This window comes from Eptatretus burgeri, chromosome 5, assembly GCF_056783735.1.
Source record: "Eptatretus burgeri isolate ZD-2024b chromosome 5, Ebu_testis_v1, whole genome shotgun sequence".
NCBI classification, from domain to species: domain Eukaryota; kingdom Metazoa; phylum Chordata; class Myxini; order Myxiniformes; family Myxinidae; genus Eptatretus; species Eptatretus burgeri.
In genome coordinates, this window is record NC_140965.1 from 53,574,907 (window position 1) to 53,590,867 (window position 15,961).

At 42.2% G+C, this 15,961-nt stretch overlaps 1 protein-coding gene across 3 annotated transcripts in view; it reads left to right on the forward strand.

Moving 5' to 3' along the window:
* LOC147026445 (protein argonaute-2-like) overlaps window positions 1-15,961 on the forward strand; it is a 222,418-nt gene that overhangs the window by 128,251 nt on the left and 78,206 nt on the right. For all 3 annotated transcript variants that reach the window (XM_085881866.1, XM_085881865.1, XM_085881864.1), the window contains exons 2-3: window positions 4,889-5,069; window positions 7,292-7,412. In XM_085881866.1, coding sequence (XP_085737992.1) covers window positions 4,897-5,069; window positions 7,292-7,412 — 294 coding nt within the window. In that variant the 5' untranslated portion in view covers window positions 4,889-4,896. The remainder of the gene's footprint in view (window positions 1-4,888; window positions 5,070-7,291; window positions 7,413-15,961) is intronic.

A 15,961-nucleotide genomic window follows, 5' to 3' on the forward strand; every position in this document is an offset into this window, starting at 1 on the left:
GGCCGGATGTGCCGACGCCCAGGGGGTCTTCGCCTGATTCTGTCCTACCCGGGGACGTCGGGCAGGCTGGTTGGCCGGGGGCGGTTGTTATTGTGGATGGCACGAGTCCGGCGAGGGTGTCACCTCGACCGACCCGGGAGGTGTCTGAGCCTGGACTGTCTGGCGGCGCTGCCGCGGTACTTGGAGGATTATGAGTGTTGATTGGTTTCGGGTGGTCATGTTATGATTGTCCTTTCATCATTTTACGAGGGGAGGAGTGTGCTGTGTCATGTGATTGGGTTTTCGTATATCATGCCTCACCCGCTAGGGGTGGCAGGAATGTACTTCCGGACGCACAATAAAGCGGAGTTGATGCTGGCACTCTTGCTTCTCGTGTTCCACTGCACCTCGTACACTCTAGAGTCAGCCATGAATCTGAAACTGGGTGGGAGATTCACATTTCATCAGGACAGTGATTTGAAGCACAAAACAAAAGCCACACTGGAGTGGCTGAATATGCAGAAAATAAATGTCCTTGAGTGGCCCAGTCAAAGTGCTGACTTAAGACTAATCGAACATTTATGATGAGACTTGAAGATTGCAGTCCATCGACGATCCCCATCAAACTTGGCAGAACGAGAGCGATTTTCACGTGAATAATTTGCAGATATTTCACCATCTCACTGTGTGAAGCTCATAGAGACCTCCCCAAAAAGTCTTGTAGCAGTCATTGCTGCAAAAGGTGCTTTTACCAAGTACTGACCAAAGGAAATGAATAACCTTTGCAACCAGTGAATTTTGATTTGTATATGTCTTTTTGCAAGTATTCCTGGCAGGTAACCTCTTACAACTAAAACAGTGTTTCATTTGATCTCTTCAGTTATGAATAAAAAGTTCATTTGGAAAAAAATTGTTTCTGCAGAATTTGTAATTCATGTGAAAATGGCATTATTGAGGGGGGAGGGGGGGGGTTGTGAGGGAATACTTTTGCAGGCCACTGTATTAGAGGATGTGTATGTATGTATGTCCGCTCTATCCCCATTGGATGGACAGCTTTCATGATGCCATCCACAATTATAACCTGAAAAAGTCGCACTTCTGCCATTTTGGGGCTATGGGAAGCCTACGATATTTTCGTAAGTGTCATATTCACAATCGCCATGCCCTCCCTTTAGGTTTTCCAACCAGCAACCTAAGCAACTGTTGAAAAGATCATCAAATATCGAAAGGTTCGAGCCGATAGGCATCATCAGCCTTATGAAGGCGATAGTATGATAGTTCCGATAGAAAGTCGACACTCCCTTTCAAAATTTTCACCTTTTGTTGCCTTATACAGTGTTACCTCGATTAACCGCCACCCTTTTAACCGCCACCCTCGCCTTCCGCCTGGAAATCAGGGTTTCCCAATTTCCATAATGCATTTTTCAATTATGATCCGCCACCGCCATCCGCCAACGTTTTCCTAGTACATAAGTACTTATAACAATGAAAAACACCCTCGTTTATCTGCCAGCGATCGCCTGGACTTCGCCACATCACGAATATTGTGCAATCATCTAAAAATAACCTTCGTCATCATTGGTGAATGGTCAGCTGGAGCACGTGCTGGTCCCGTCTGCCTCGCGCCGTGCATTGAGACTGTTCAGTTCAAACATTTCGTTCAGCATGTCTGGAAGAAAGAGGCGAAGATTGTGTTTTACAGTCAATCAGAATGTTAAATGGCAGATGCATGCAACATACCCGCAGAGAGGCTGATGACCCCTGAGGAGTTCGAAAGTGTGGATTCAGCCATAGTCACTGGGGAAGACCTCACCGTTGAGGAAGTTGTTGAACTTGCACTCACAGACACCACAGATGGCGATGATGATGCCGATGATGACGTTGAAGTGCCACGCCCACCTTCATCCATTGAGGCCAAAGCCGCAATCAATCTCATGTTCAGGTACCTTGAGGCCCACTCGTCATCCACTGATTCAGGTTTGAAGGTGGTGCGCCAGTTGCAGTTTGAGATTGACAGAGTTTCTGTGGCAACCACTAAGCAAACTTCCATCACAGACTTCTTCAAATCATCATTATCAGCCTCGGCCTATGTTGACAAGTTCTCAATAGCCTTCTATGTGCGTAGCTCGTGGTGGTCATGTCCTGTTTCACAGTATGGACAGTTCTATTATATTTTTGGTCGGCCTTTCCATTTCACCAGTACTGTAATTTGACTAATGTGTTCAGTGGTAATTAAAACACTTGTACATAATGTAATTTACGATCTTCAGTTCCTTATCATGGCATAAGAAAATGATATGCACAATAACTATGAGCTCTATTTTTTTTAAACATGTCTGCAGAAACAAATACAGTACGTACGTGTGAATAGGCCTGTGCTTGGCGTACATGTAGTTTACATATTATATATTTTTGTTATCCATTTCTTATCCCTTGATCCAAACAGGATGGAATAGAAGGCAAAATAAACTCGAAAGACGATTGAAACGCACCCCCAATAATAGATCAATTCTGGCGCACGTGGATGCCTGTGTAGTGGCACGGACATACCGTGACATTGATATCGGACATCTGAATCCCTTCTCGCAATCCCCCGTTAAACCGCCACCCTCGCATAACCGCCATATACGACCGTGTCCCAGCGCTGGCGGTTAAGCGAGGTTTCACTGTAGTCTGGAATTAAATTTCATTAAACCAGACTTTTTCCACCTTTTATTTACACATCGAAACCCACATAACAACTTCCAAATGAAAAACAAATTCTACAAATTTCAGAAAATTAATAAAACATACAAAACTAGAATATCTTGGTTGGATCAGTGTCCACCCACCCCTGAGTTAATACTTGGTGGAATCAACTTTTACAGCAATTACACCTGTGAGTCCGTTGGGATATAATAGGTCTCCACCAACTTTGCGTACCTTGATTGAGGCCACGGTCTGCTGCCTATACACCACCCAAATGAAGGGACGTTTCAGAAGAATGTGTTGCACCCTTGAAACAAACACATCGCCATCGAGTGGGTTCTCTGTTAGTAGTGGTAATAATAATAATAATAATAATAATAATAATAATAATCGATACTAATAAATGGGTGTGTGTGCATGCGTGCACAAACACACAGACACAATTTCAAGTCCACATCTCCCACTGCGTGGCAAATAATTTTGGCTAATAAATCACCCAAATTCTCAGGGAAATAATTGGTCTGTTCGGATGGGTTCTTCACTATTCGTCAAATTCTCAGTTATGTACTTTTTCTTCCATTTATTTTTTTAATCCCCAGTTTCTAATGCTCATGTTGGAGTTGAATCGCACACATGCAAACTGAGACAACCGGCAACACAGAACCTGGCATTGATCAGATAAACATGGCCGTTGACCTTCGTGGAAGTTACTTGCCGGAACACATTTGGTGCCAGCAGCGCCATTCAGTCAGCGGTAACGCTTTTCTCTCCACTGTCAGCGGGTATTTTTCATGAGAAATCTACCTTCCCAAAGGATACCAACCCAAGAGTTACGTCTGTGCTCTGTTCTCTCAATGCTGTGCGTTAAAATATGAAGCAGGCATGATGTACTCTAAAGTCTTTGTCATGGCGCGGACAGGGTCGGAATTGAACGACTGACCTCCCAGACTCAGGACAGATGTTCGAACCACTATACTAACTCAATGTTGTCCCACCAAAATAATAACTTCATCATTGTTTGTCGACATTTCCTTGGTAACGCACCATCCTAACTATGCATGCCATATACTCCAGGTTCTGTTTGAATAAGAGTATTTCTCCATGTCAATTACATTTCACTTTCACAGTCCTTTTTGAGTGATCCAAACTGAATAGTTTGAGTATATCTAATCGGCATGGAATATTTCAGACGATAGTATCGCCAATGCTAGTTTTAATGTAATTAAAAACCAGAGCAAAGTTGATGACATGCCGTCGCAAATCCCCATGCTTTCGACAACCAAGCAAAGTTTATCAATGCCAAAGAATTCCACCAGGAATGACCCAATATGAAATTTTGAGTTAAATTTTTTTTACCTCGTGACCCTAATTCGCCACTCTCTGGGGCATGGACCGGGGGTCAAATCGAAATAATTTTGTCATTCTTGGCAATACTTTGTGTTGTTTATCTTTTATCTTGCTATTGAAAGGGCTTGCATGACTGAAAATCAGCAAATACTTTGGGGTTATTCCTGAAAGCCTTGAAACAAAGTAGACCTGAAATATAATGTGTAGGACTTGATTTCTGCAAGAGAAAACTTGCCTGAGGTACTGGTGCTCGTTCTTATCTAATTAGGTACCTAAAGAGTCAGAGGTAAAGGTGAAGAATTGGTCCTCCAAGAGTTCCTGACAGGTTTCCTTCAGAATATTTCACCCTCCTTTAGGGGAAAGCTTAGAGAGCAACTTGCACACACATTACTTGAAGTACAATGACATTAGGAGACTGAACGAAACACATCACTTGGGATGTTGAATCTCGAGTCGCAACATCATGAGACAAGTATTACCTGCTCCTGGCATCAAATTGGCAATCTCATCTGGCAGTTGATAATCACCTGCTGGTATCTGCAGTTTGTCTGGCAGTCGATTGGCTGTTGAAATATTAACATACCATGGTTGCACTGCAGTGTCACAGAAGTTGATGCAAAACTAACGACTTCTCAAAACACGTACTCATGCTCAAACCTGCTAGTGGAAAGACCTTCAGTGGTGTAGAATACGGAAGAGTTGGCTTGCAGATGTTTGGTGGTGGTGTCATGAAAACTTAAGTTAATATTTCTTTTTTCTTTATTTTTTTAAAGTTGTCCTGGAAGGCATTTGTTATACCACTGAGAACATATGATGCAAGACAAACCAGTAGTGTGTCTGCCGGCATGTCATTAACCTGTGATCGTCTGTGCAGGCTCCACGATGCAGCAGCCGGCTGTTCCCGTGTTTGAGGCTCCCAAGCGGCCGGGATTTGGCACGGCAGGAAAACACATACAGCTTCGGGCAAACTTCTTTGAGCTGGAGATACCTAAGATGGACTTGCTGCATTATGATGTGGACATAAAGCCTGAAAAGTGTCCACGCCGTGTCAACCGGTATGGTGCGCCCTTCAGCCAAGAAAAACCTTATGAATCACCTTGCTTTCCACTTCTAAAGTCTAAAGCTTGAAATAGCTATTATATCGTACTCTTACACACGTGGTTCAAGTTCTCTTTGTGCCGTTGTGGATCAACTGAATAGTATAATGTTATTACCCTCGCCGAAGGAGAGGGTATTGCATTTGGGTCTGTTTGCTTGTTTGTCTGCCTGCCTGTCTACCTGTCTGTCTGTCTGTCTGTCTCTGTTTTTGTTTGTCCGCACAGAACTTTCGTGTTTTCTCCGCAACCGCTTGGTGGATTGAGGTGAAATTTTCACCATAGGTGCGACTATTCATGTAGAACTCGCGATACCCGTGCACATGCACGGGATAGCAGTGCAACATAGCTGGTAGCAGACGACAGACCGTACACGGGTAATGACAAAAATACGCATTGTGCAAAATGCAAGTGGTACTATGGAACGCCAAGACTTCCCAAACATTGTCGGCATGTCCGCTAAGTGCCACAGCAATTTCATAGGGATGGCGAGCCGAGTTTTTAGTGTGCAAGCTTGGTATTATAATAGAGATGTTTTTAATGATAATCGTGATGTCATCGGTCACTTGGTGTGGCAGCCGTGATGGTATAATAAAAAAATTTTGGATCTGTGTATCTTTGAAACCGCACCAAGGGGAAAAATGAAACTTGGTACGTGACAAGTACTCCTCATGGGGAATGTGATTTATTTATTTATTTATTTTATTCTTGTCATAGGTACCTTTGTTATGACGTCATAATTGCATATGTAGAATGCTACATCTGATCAGTGTGAAAAATTTTGAGGGTCATCTCAGGATAAAATAGTCCACAGAAATAGATTTGATGACCTCATCGGTCATGTGATTTGGCAGCCATATTGTTTGTTTGTTTTTTGTTTATTTGTTTTTAAACCTTCAAAAATCTTCTCTGAAGTGGCTGAACAGATCAAGGCAAAACTTTACAAACATGACCACCTATTCATGAAGAACAAAAGGTTCACACATATGATGTCAGGTCACATGGTTTGGCAGCCATATTAGTTTACCCTAAAACCCATAAAAATAATCTCCAGAACGACTGGACAGATCCTGAAGAATCTTCACACAAATGCTCCCCAAGCCTTGGGTGTACAAATTTGTTAAGGAATAATTAATAGGTGACATGGTGTAGTCGCCATGTGGCCCATGTTGTATTGATGAAAAGTATTAAATAATGTTTTCTCTGGAACAACTTAATCAATCAACATGAAACTTCACAATTATGATCTAGCAGTGATGGATAATGGATGTCTGTCATATTGGTCTGACACCAATATCCCCTGTCATCCCCTTCACAAATTGGAGAATAGACACATGGTCTGTCAGCCAGAATTGTCTAATTTTTTTGAACTGGGTTTTAATATTTATTTTTGAATAAGGCTCACTTGGCTGTGCCTGGATGGGTTTGAGGGAAGAGTAGTCGCAGTTGAAATGCGAATCCTATCCATGCTCCTCCTGATGACTTCATCTTTGCTTTTTTCTTGTTTGAGTTCCTTCTGATTACTCCAATGCAGGACTGTACCAATTTGGTCTTCCATTTGAATTGAATTTATTTTAATCCCATTACATCATGGGTCAGGGAGGGTCAGGTGTCCAATCAAAGCAGGACGTCTTGGTACCTTTTCATCACTGCCAGTAGTTATAAAGTGGCAGTTCTAATGATGTCTCTTGTTACGTAACACACCAGTACACAAACGCCACGCAAAATACACCACACAAAACTACACAAACACCACACAAAACAAGTTCTGGTGAATGTCTGCACTCTCTGATTGCTCTTTCTAGTTTTCATTGTTTTATACTACTCATGCCCATTCTGACATATGACGTGGAACATATATATCTAGGTGTAGCTTGGTTGGTTTGGATGTAGCATTGCTTCAGCTTGGAAACCACAATTTGGGAATACTTTGCAAGTTATTTCTGTACTTCATTACAACCGATTGCAATATAAAGTGCATAAATTCCTCTTCTGATTGCAAGAAGACAAGTAGACTGGTCTACTCTATAACTGTTTTCACCATTTAATGTCCAAAAACATTCTTGTACTCAAAAGTTGTGGAATGAACACAACTTGAGGCAGTGTGCCTTTTAAGTTTTTTAATTTTTGACATGTAATTATATTGTGTTAAATTTACATCTTTCCTCCTACTTTTGCACCAGGGAAGTGGTGGATCACATGGTGCAGCACTTCAAGCACAAGATATTTGGAGACCGCAAGCCTGTATTTGACGGCAGGAAAAACCTCTACACAGTTTCTCCACTACCGATTGGTCGGGATAGGGTGAGTGCAGCACAGGAATTCTCATTGCTTTGTTGTGGTTCTCTTTACCCCATTGGGTAACACTTTGCACTTTGTTTTGAACATCTTTTGCTTCCGTCCTCAGACCTACAATTTTTATATTTGTCGATGAAAATGTATTTATAAACAATGAATAAACATAAGAATCAGATTCAAATCCAGGTTTCTCCACACTGAAAAGTAGTTCTATACTTGTAATAAAGTAAGTTGTGTGTTGTTACCATAGCTGGGGGTGGGGGGGGGGTGCACCTCCGCCACTAGACCCCAGCCGCTGGAAGCTTCCAAATGCTTTTGATTGCATTGTCAGACATTTTAGTCTTCAAAATCTCTTAATTTATGGCCATAAATTCTTAAATTTTATTGTAAATTTCACATTGAAACTTTGTGGAGCAGACATGCACAACTTAGAAAATAGTATTTATTTAAATAAAGCACACAGACACGAAACACGAAGAAGGATTGATCCAGTGGGACAAAGGCAGACGATAAAGGACGCTAATTATAGAAAATAGGACCACTGGACCTGTAGCTTATCTGGGCCCTCGCCTAATGTTGTAACCAAAATTTGGTAGCATTCAGACTGGTGGGTCTGGAGAAGAAGATTTTTTAAAGGAATTGATATGATTTTTCCCCAAAGTTGACTAAGTCGGGCATTTTGACACATTCCCAGTCATGTGATCAGCATGGCCTCCGCAATTTAACATCAAGACCCTATGCGGATGTTGCAACCCAAATTTGGTAGCATTCTGATTTTTGTGGGTCTGAAGAAGAAGATTTTTGAAGATATTTACTAAATCAGCCATTTTGACCTTCTTAGTCATCTGACCTGAACAAGCTTTGCAATTCCTGTATGAGTCAGAGGAGGAACGTTGCTGCCAAATTTCAGCCGGATCAGCCCAGCCGTTCAGCCAGAGAAGTCGAAAAAGGAAGACGGATGGTGCACGATGATGATACCTTATCTGGACTTTAAAGTCCAGATAAGCTAAAAACATAACCCTTATAATACAAAAATACTTCCCCTTATATGCGCCCAGACCCAGATACACACTCACTTGCACACACAGACATATCTGGCAAGGATTGTAGAGAGCTCAAATGCCTTCAAGGGACCGGTTTGGTGATGAGAGTATAATTGTTGCAGTGCAGAGCAGAGCAGCACAAATCAGATATGCACAGGACAGTTACGGTAGAGACTGTGGCCCAGCAAAATGTCTGTGACGGGAGAAGAGCTCTGTACGAGGGCATTTCAAGGGGAAAACAGCTCCAACGCCAATGGGCATCCCCAGCAAAAAAGAGGGAAATTGTGCTCTCCTTGTTAGTGGTTCTGGCCAATAATACGCCTCGTGATTGCAGTATTAGGAGAGTCTTCTTGGGGACCCCAGTTGACATTGCTGGCATCGGCAGTGGAGTCATGCCACGTGCTCTGCAATCTCATTACATTTATGCTCTTGGGATACCTTGCCTGGCCTCTGCTGATTCAGACATGGAGGACAGGTCACCTGACACCTTAATCTCGATAAATTCTCTACAGCTCATGACACTGCCTCCTTATGGCTTACAAAAAAAGGATGACTTAACCTAAAAGTGAATTCCTTATTACAGGTCAAAATGAACTATCTTATGTGAGCACATGCAAAGGCCTTGTACTTTAAACATGCTATGGTCATATACTTAAACATGCTATGGTCATGTACTTTAAACATGCTATGGTCATGTGCTTTAAACATGCAATGGTCATGCCTTGTACTTTAAACATGCTAAGGTCATGCTAAGGCCTTGTACTTTAAATAAGTGTCCTGTACCCCAAACGTGTAAAATTATTGAAGAGCTACTGTATGCTACTTCTTAAATTTCAGCGATACAAAATAGCTTACTTTTAATAGCCAGAGAAAAGCACTGTTATTCACCATCGCTAGACTAAAAATCTTTGAGACTGAACTTGCTATTTCTTCCACTTTTCTTCCTGGTTCGCCATCTTTAAATGTGGTGTTGATTATATATCATATTTGAGTAATCACCAGTCAAAATATCAAGCTGCCTTATTCTTCTTCTTTTGAATGTGCAGTATTCTTATTTCTCCTCCACCTCTTCTTTTAATCTGGACTGTTTTATTCAATGATTATTTACATTTTGTGACATTATTTACTAGTTTTGTTCAAGTTGCAGAATAACGTTGTTGTTTATTTATATTAGGTTTCATGTATTATATTATAAAAGTACTAATTAAATTTTGTTTTTGTAACCTGTGGAAATGTGTGGCACCATATCCTGCTACTCCCACTGGTTTCTATTATATCTGTGCCATGTTTCAATCGATCACGCAGGTCGGCAGAATGTAATCTCGTGATCGGGAGGTGCTCTCCTGTTAACAGACTAAAATTAAATGTGCTTTCAAAAAGAGTAGTTTTGTTTTCTTTTCTGTTCTCCCCCTTTGGTAATTTGACAAAAACAGCTGTGGTACCATGTCTTACTGGGGGATATGCAAGCCAGCACGTTCGCTGCCGGTCCCAAGCCCGGATTAAAGGAGGGGGGTTGGCATTCGGAGGCATTTGGCTGTAAAACCCGTTTGCTAAAATTTATGGAATGCAAATCCAGAGAAATGTGGATCATGTCCGGGCGTACCTCATATGCGATGCGCAGACACATCACTCGGTATCTACGAGAAATTGGCAAGGGCTACCGTATCAAGAGTGGATGCGGTTAAATAAACTAGTGCAAGAGAGAGAAAAAGTAAGAAGGTGTGAGTGGCCACATTGAATGTAGGAAGCATGCCTGAGGCAGAGAGATTGCTGATGTGATGGGGAGGAGGAGAGTGCAGATTCTGAACGAGCAGGAAATAAGGCGAGAAAAATAGGGGGAGACCTTAAACCTTTTTTAACAGTGGTGGAGATGGGAGTAGAAATGATGTTGGTATCATATTTGAGGATATCAAGGAAAAGGTGGTGGAGGTGGAGAGAGTAAGTGACAAGAGTAATGAGCATGAGGCTAGATGCTGGTGGATAAGTGATCAATGTGATCAGTGCTTATGCCCCTCAGAGTGGATGCCAAAATTGTGAGAATGATGCATTTTGGGAAGAGATGGACAGAGTGATGGCAAAGGTACCTGGTGCAGAAAGAATCGTGGTTGGTGGCAACTTCAATGGGCATGTTGGTGAGGCAAATGGATGTTTAGAGAGAGTGCAAGGCCATTTTGGAATCGGAAAGAACAAGAAAGAAGGAGAGCAGCTCATTGATTTTGTAGTTGCATACGATATGGCAATTGCAAATATATTTTTTTTAAATAAAGGCAAGAACATCAGATCACACATACAGTGCCTTCAGAAAATATTCACACCCCTCGACTTTTGTCACATTTTGTTGGCACAGCCTGAATCTATAATGAATGAAATTAAAATGTATTGTAATCGATCTGCTCATAATACCCCCATAATAATAATCGACACATAATACCGAGTCGGGTCAAAATACCACCTGACCCACAACAAATTGCAACAAAAGGTTTTTCAGTGGTTTTCATTCCTACTGGATATACTGATCAACAGAAAAAAAGTCTACCAAAATCTGACATCCGAAAATGGGTTAAAACAGTCATTTTCAGGATGGCTGCCACCAGGCTTTGAAACAACTAAAACAGCAATAACTTCTTCAATAATTGTGATTAAAAACATAATTGTTGGTTCTGGTCCATGGTGTTAATGGATCAGCAATCCACTGGTGTCAATAAAAAATTAGATCTGATCAGTATTTAACATGAAATCCAAGATGGCGGCAAAATTCAAGATTGCAAAAATCAAATTTTCCATCTGAACCAAAATCACTGAACACCTGGTGCCACTGAAACATTTATTTGTGAACATTACATAATGGCAGATTAGGTTACAATTTCAGTCATCATCACTGTCCTCTAGTTCCTCAGAGGCTTGATTTAGTGGATTGTCACAAAACGTCACTTGGCATGATCCACATGCAGACGTACATGGAAGCCCATTGTTTCTGCAGCTGCAATGGGGTGTGTCACAAGCTGTGGTGCAGTTGCAGTGTATCATCTTCAGATGAGTGTCTGGTGCAGCATTCATGGCAGTCATGATAGGTACAAATTGATTGTCTTCAAGTCCCCACCCCCAGTCAAGAGAATCGAGGTCACCCTCCATCCCCATCCAAACCATGACCTGGTAGTACACTCGGAGACAATGAAATTTGGTGGCAGATTCCGTTGGGGGAAAACGTTCAGGTGTAACGAAAGACTTAGCAGCAGCGACCTTCTTTTTGAATATCTTGTAACGCATGGCTGCCAGAGAACTTGTGTTTTTCCCACCAAATATAACGGCCATCGCTTGGCTGCCAAGTTTCTTTATTTCAGCGTGACTAACGCCTCTCAAAGTGAATGTATCTGCACACAACTGGAGGCCTTGATCATCTTCCACGAGTTTCTGAAAGACTGATTTTTTTCCCAATGCCATACACAAGAGATGTTGAATCACATCCTGTGAAGGCGTGCAGGAATAATAGTTGAGTGCACAACTTATTCCCAAGAAGATGCTTCATCCGATTGATGTCATATACTTTCAGATTGCTTCTTGACTGGTTGTCTAATCTGAAATATAGTGGTTTTCCATGTGGTATACAGTAATGGAGTAAAAACATCAACAAATCTGTGTCCTCTCCGATTAGTGTGGTGGAATGCAGAATTGTGCTATTTACGGCTGTCTTGGCAATGTCCACATCAGCATCCCCTTCTGCCTGAATAACTGTGCAGCCCACTTTCTTCAGCTGATCACCTTAATAAGTGATCAACTGTTGCTTGTTACTGCCGACACATAGGAATTCATCTCTCTTTACGTCAAAATCAGTTTCTCCAGTGAAGTTCACAGTCGGATAGCTGTTGGCTTGTCCCCGTCTCTGCTGAGTGGTATCCTTTATCGAAGAGCCTGCACCATAGCCATCAAAGACAACAGTTGCTGTCCCATAGTGTTTTGTTGTCAAGTCCGCATATGCTCTGGCTATTTTGCCATATGTATCTCCCTTCTTCCACTTGAGCTTGTGCAGCAAGGATCCACCATCAAGAACATACCTTTCAGTCTTAAGGTGTGCTGAAGGTGTGGTGTCATGTACTCCTTCACATGCCAGTGCCTTGGTACAGTGGTCATTGACGGCTTGAGCGAGTTGAGGTTTGTCGTCCTTCCTCAAGATCTTGTTGTCCTCAAAGAGGGATGGAGGGTATGGACTGAGCTCAAAACTCATCACGTCCTCAAGTGACAAATCACCTATCTGGGATACCACCAGGAATCGCTGGAATAGCACACTGGAGTCGATGAGGAGCAACCTGGAGAGCATTAGAATTTCCCAGGGTCTTTGCTTTCTCTGTCCTCTTGATAGAGAAGGAAAACACAGGTTGTCCAATCATTCTCTCGATGATTTTGTTCCCAACAGCTTCATATTCATGCACGTTGATGTCTTCACTTGCCCGATACCATTTATGATATTTCTCAATGTAGGATCAGAGGAGAAAGGTAAAAATGCATTCAGCTTTGTGCTTATCTTCGAGAGGTCGAATGCATGTCTTTCAATTCTGTCATCATGTGCTTCTTTATGCTGTTCGCTTGTTGCGTATGTGAGATAAATGAAGTCCTGCATGGCGACGTTGACCTCAGCTGTTATGGGGGCTGACATTGTCCACAATGCAAGGTGTTCCTCTGTCATCTTACTGCCATGAGTTAAGCCACCGGTGCTCATTAGTGATCTCATGAGTGTTTGTTCGATGACGAGATCACAGCTGAGGCCTGCGCAAAACTGGTTTGTTCGCCAGATCACATGGATGCCATTTTGACACTTTTCATACACATCTGGGTGTTTGCTCTCCAGTTCACTCATTACCTTCGCAAACTTCGTTTGACGAAGGTATTGTATTGACCCCTGTGTATTTATTTATTGGTAAATATGTGTGCGGACAACATTGCGCAAAAACTGCTGGACCGATTTGCATGAAATTTTCAGAGATGATGTGCAGTTACTCAAGGACGCCAGGCGAAGCTTTTGGGAGCGATCGGATCAAAGGTCAAGGTCAAGGTCACAAAAAGGTCAAAATCGTTTTTTTGCGATTAAAGTGTCAATTTTGTTCTGATTAACATCAAATTAAGTCCAAAATGTTCAGTATTCAAATCCCGATCCACCGATATAGCGTATGGTATAGTGTTTGCAACCCTAGTTAGTCTGTGGAAGTCAAAGGTCAAGGGGGTCACGAAAATGGAGTTTTTGATTGGGAAGCGTTGTGGACAACAGTACACAAAAACCACTTCGCAGATTGTCATGAAATTTTGTGGATGTGTTTGGCATCACGAGAGGACAAATCGATTAGATTTTGGGAGCGATCGGATCAAAGGTTAAGGTCAAGGTCACAAAAAGGTCAAAATCGTTTTTTTGCGATTAAATTGTCAATTTTGTTTTGATTTACAGCAAATTAACTCCAAAATGTTCAAAATTAAATTCCCCATCCTCTAATATGACACATGGTATAGTACTTTTGTCACCCAAGGCAGCGGTTGGGGGTCAAAGGTCAAGGGGGTCACACAAATTCACATTTATATCGGAAAACGTTGTGGACAACTTAACGCAAAAAAACAAAACGCAGAGAGGCTTTAATTGTTTTGGATTTGTTTGGCATCATGAAAGGACAAATCCATTAGATTTTGGGAGCGATCGGATCAAAGGTCAAGGTCACAAAAAGGTCAACATCGTTTTTTCATGATGAAAACGGTTAATATGTTTCCGATTTACATCAAATTAACTCCAAATTGTTCAGTGTTCAATTCCCCATCTTCTGAAATGACACAAGGTATAGTACTATTGTCACCCTAGGTAGCGGTTGTGGGTCAAAGGTCATGGGGGTCACGAAATGCATATTTGTATTGAGATGCGTTGTGGACAACTTAATACAAAGGTAACTAGTGGCTGCGGCAAAGGTATGCGCTCTACGAGTGCCCGTTCTAGTTTCTTGTATGTAGAGATAAGCAGACTTCTGGTAGTTGTAGTGTCCAGCTGCTGCAAATATTGGCAAGGCATCAGCAACTGCTTGCAAGTGATCCTTCCAAGACCCAGTGCGATCTGCCTTGATCATTGCCTGAGTAGTATGGAGAATTTTCTGATAACCCAGCCACAGCTTACTCGTTTTGTATTGTGCAGCAAGTTCAGATTTCTTTTATTCAAGTTCATCTGTGATCTTCACAATTGCAGCTGATTCTTCAAGACTTTCAAGAGAGATGTCACCCGTTAGCAAGGACGAATACATTTTCTCAATCTCTTCTACTTGGAGCATGAACTCAGGATTTTCCTCCACTACAGATGCCACAATAATTTGTTGTAGACACTTGCTCACCAGTAGATGGCCTCAGAATGCCCTCTGAACAGATTTTCCGGACATCATATGAACTACAGCATTTTCACCGTACACCAGTTCCAGGATGTTTTTGAGTCCTGTTCCCACCATCAACGTGCCTATTGCTCCAAGCACATTCATGAACGTGTTCAATGTACCCAGCCTAAGCACGATTCCCTTCAAATGGCTATTCTCTGGTGCAGCACTGATTATCTCGGCAGCTTTCCAGTACAGCGGTTGATCAAACGTCATCACAGGAGCGTCATGGTGTCTGATGGCCATGTTTGACAGGAAGTTCAAAGTGGACAGAATGCAAGCCTTGTCGCCTGGATACATATCAATCATTGGCAAATACAGAACGGAGGATGCGCCAGGATGTGTCTGTCCTCGGTGAAGGATGTGCATCATCCCCTGCCAGCCTGGTACAGTCTGCTTGAAATGGAAGGATAGCTCCCAGAACATCTCAACTCTCATGTCACAGACTCGGAGATCTGGGAGGTCTCGGAACTTGATGTTGCGAAGAACATTGGTTGCAAAGCCATATTCTTTGATATCAATTTTTGACATCCGTACAATGTTCAATTCTGAAATCTTTTGCCTTGTCACAAGATGACTTGATTTTCTACCAGGAGTCAATGCAGCTATCATGCCCATTCCAAGAAAGGTACCTTTGCCATCAAGGGTGATTATGTTGTGATCTACATTGTCACCGGCAAACAACACTGATAGGTCAAATACGCCTGTTTCTTCAATTAGCAAATCGGGTGTGACACAGCTTTCCGCATTCTTTTCAAACCGCGGTACTTTACCATATGACGAGCCGTACCCCATATTACACAGGGTTTCCACAAGGAATTTTGACCGATATATGTGATGGACCTGCACAGCGAGACCAATCTGGAGTGGTGCAATGACAGCCCGAGGTCTCACTGCTTGTACAATGGCTTGTCCAATACTAGCCACTTTACGTTGCGTGTTTTTTTCCAACGAACAGACTATTCAACATATTTCGAAGTGTATCTGGAAGGAATGCTAGTGCAGAGTCAAGTTCAAGTTCTTCTGATTTTAGGTAGTGATCAGTAACAGATGGTACACCGTTCTTGATATCACTCTTGATCAGCCTTGCTGCCGTCTCAATTATGGCCTTCTTTTGTGCCTC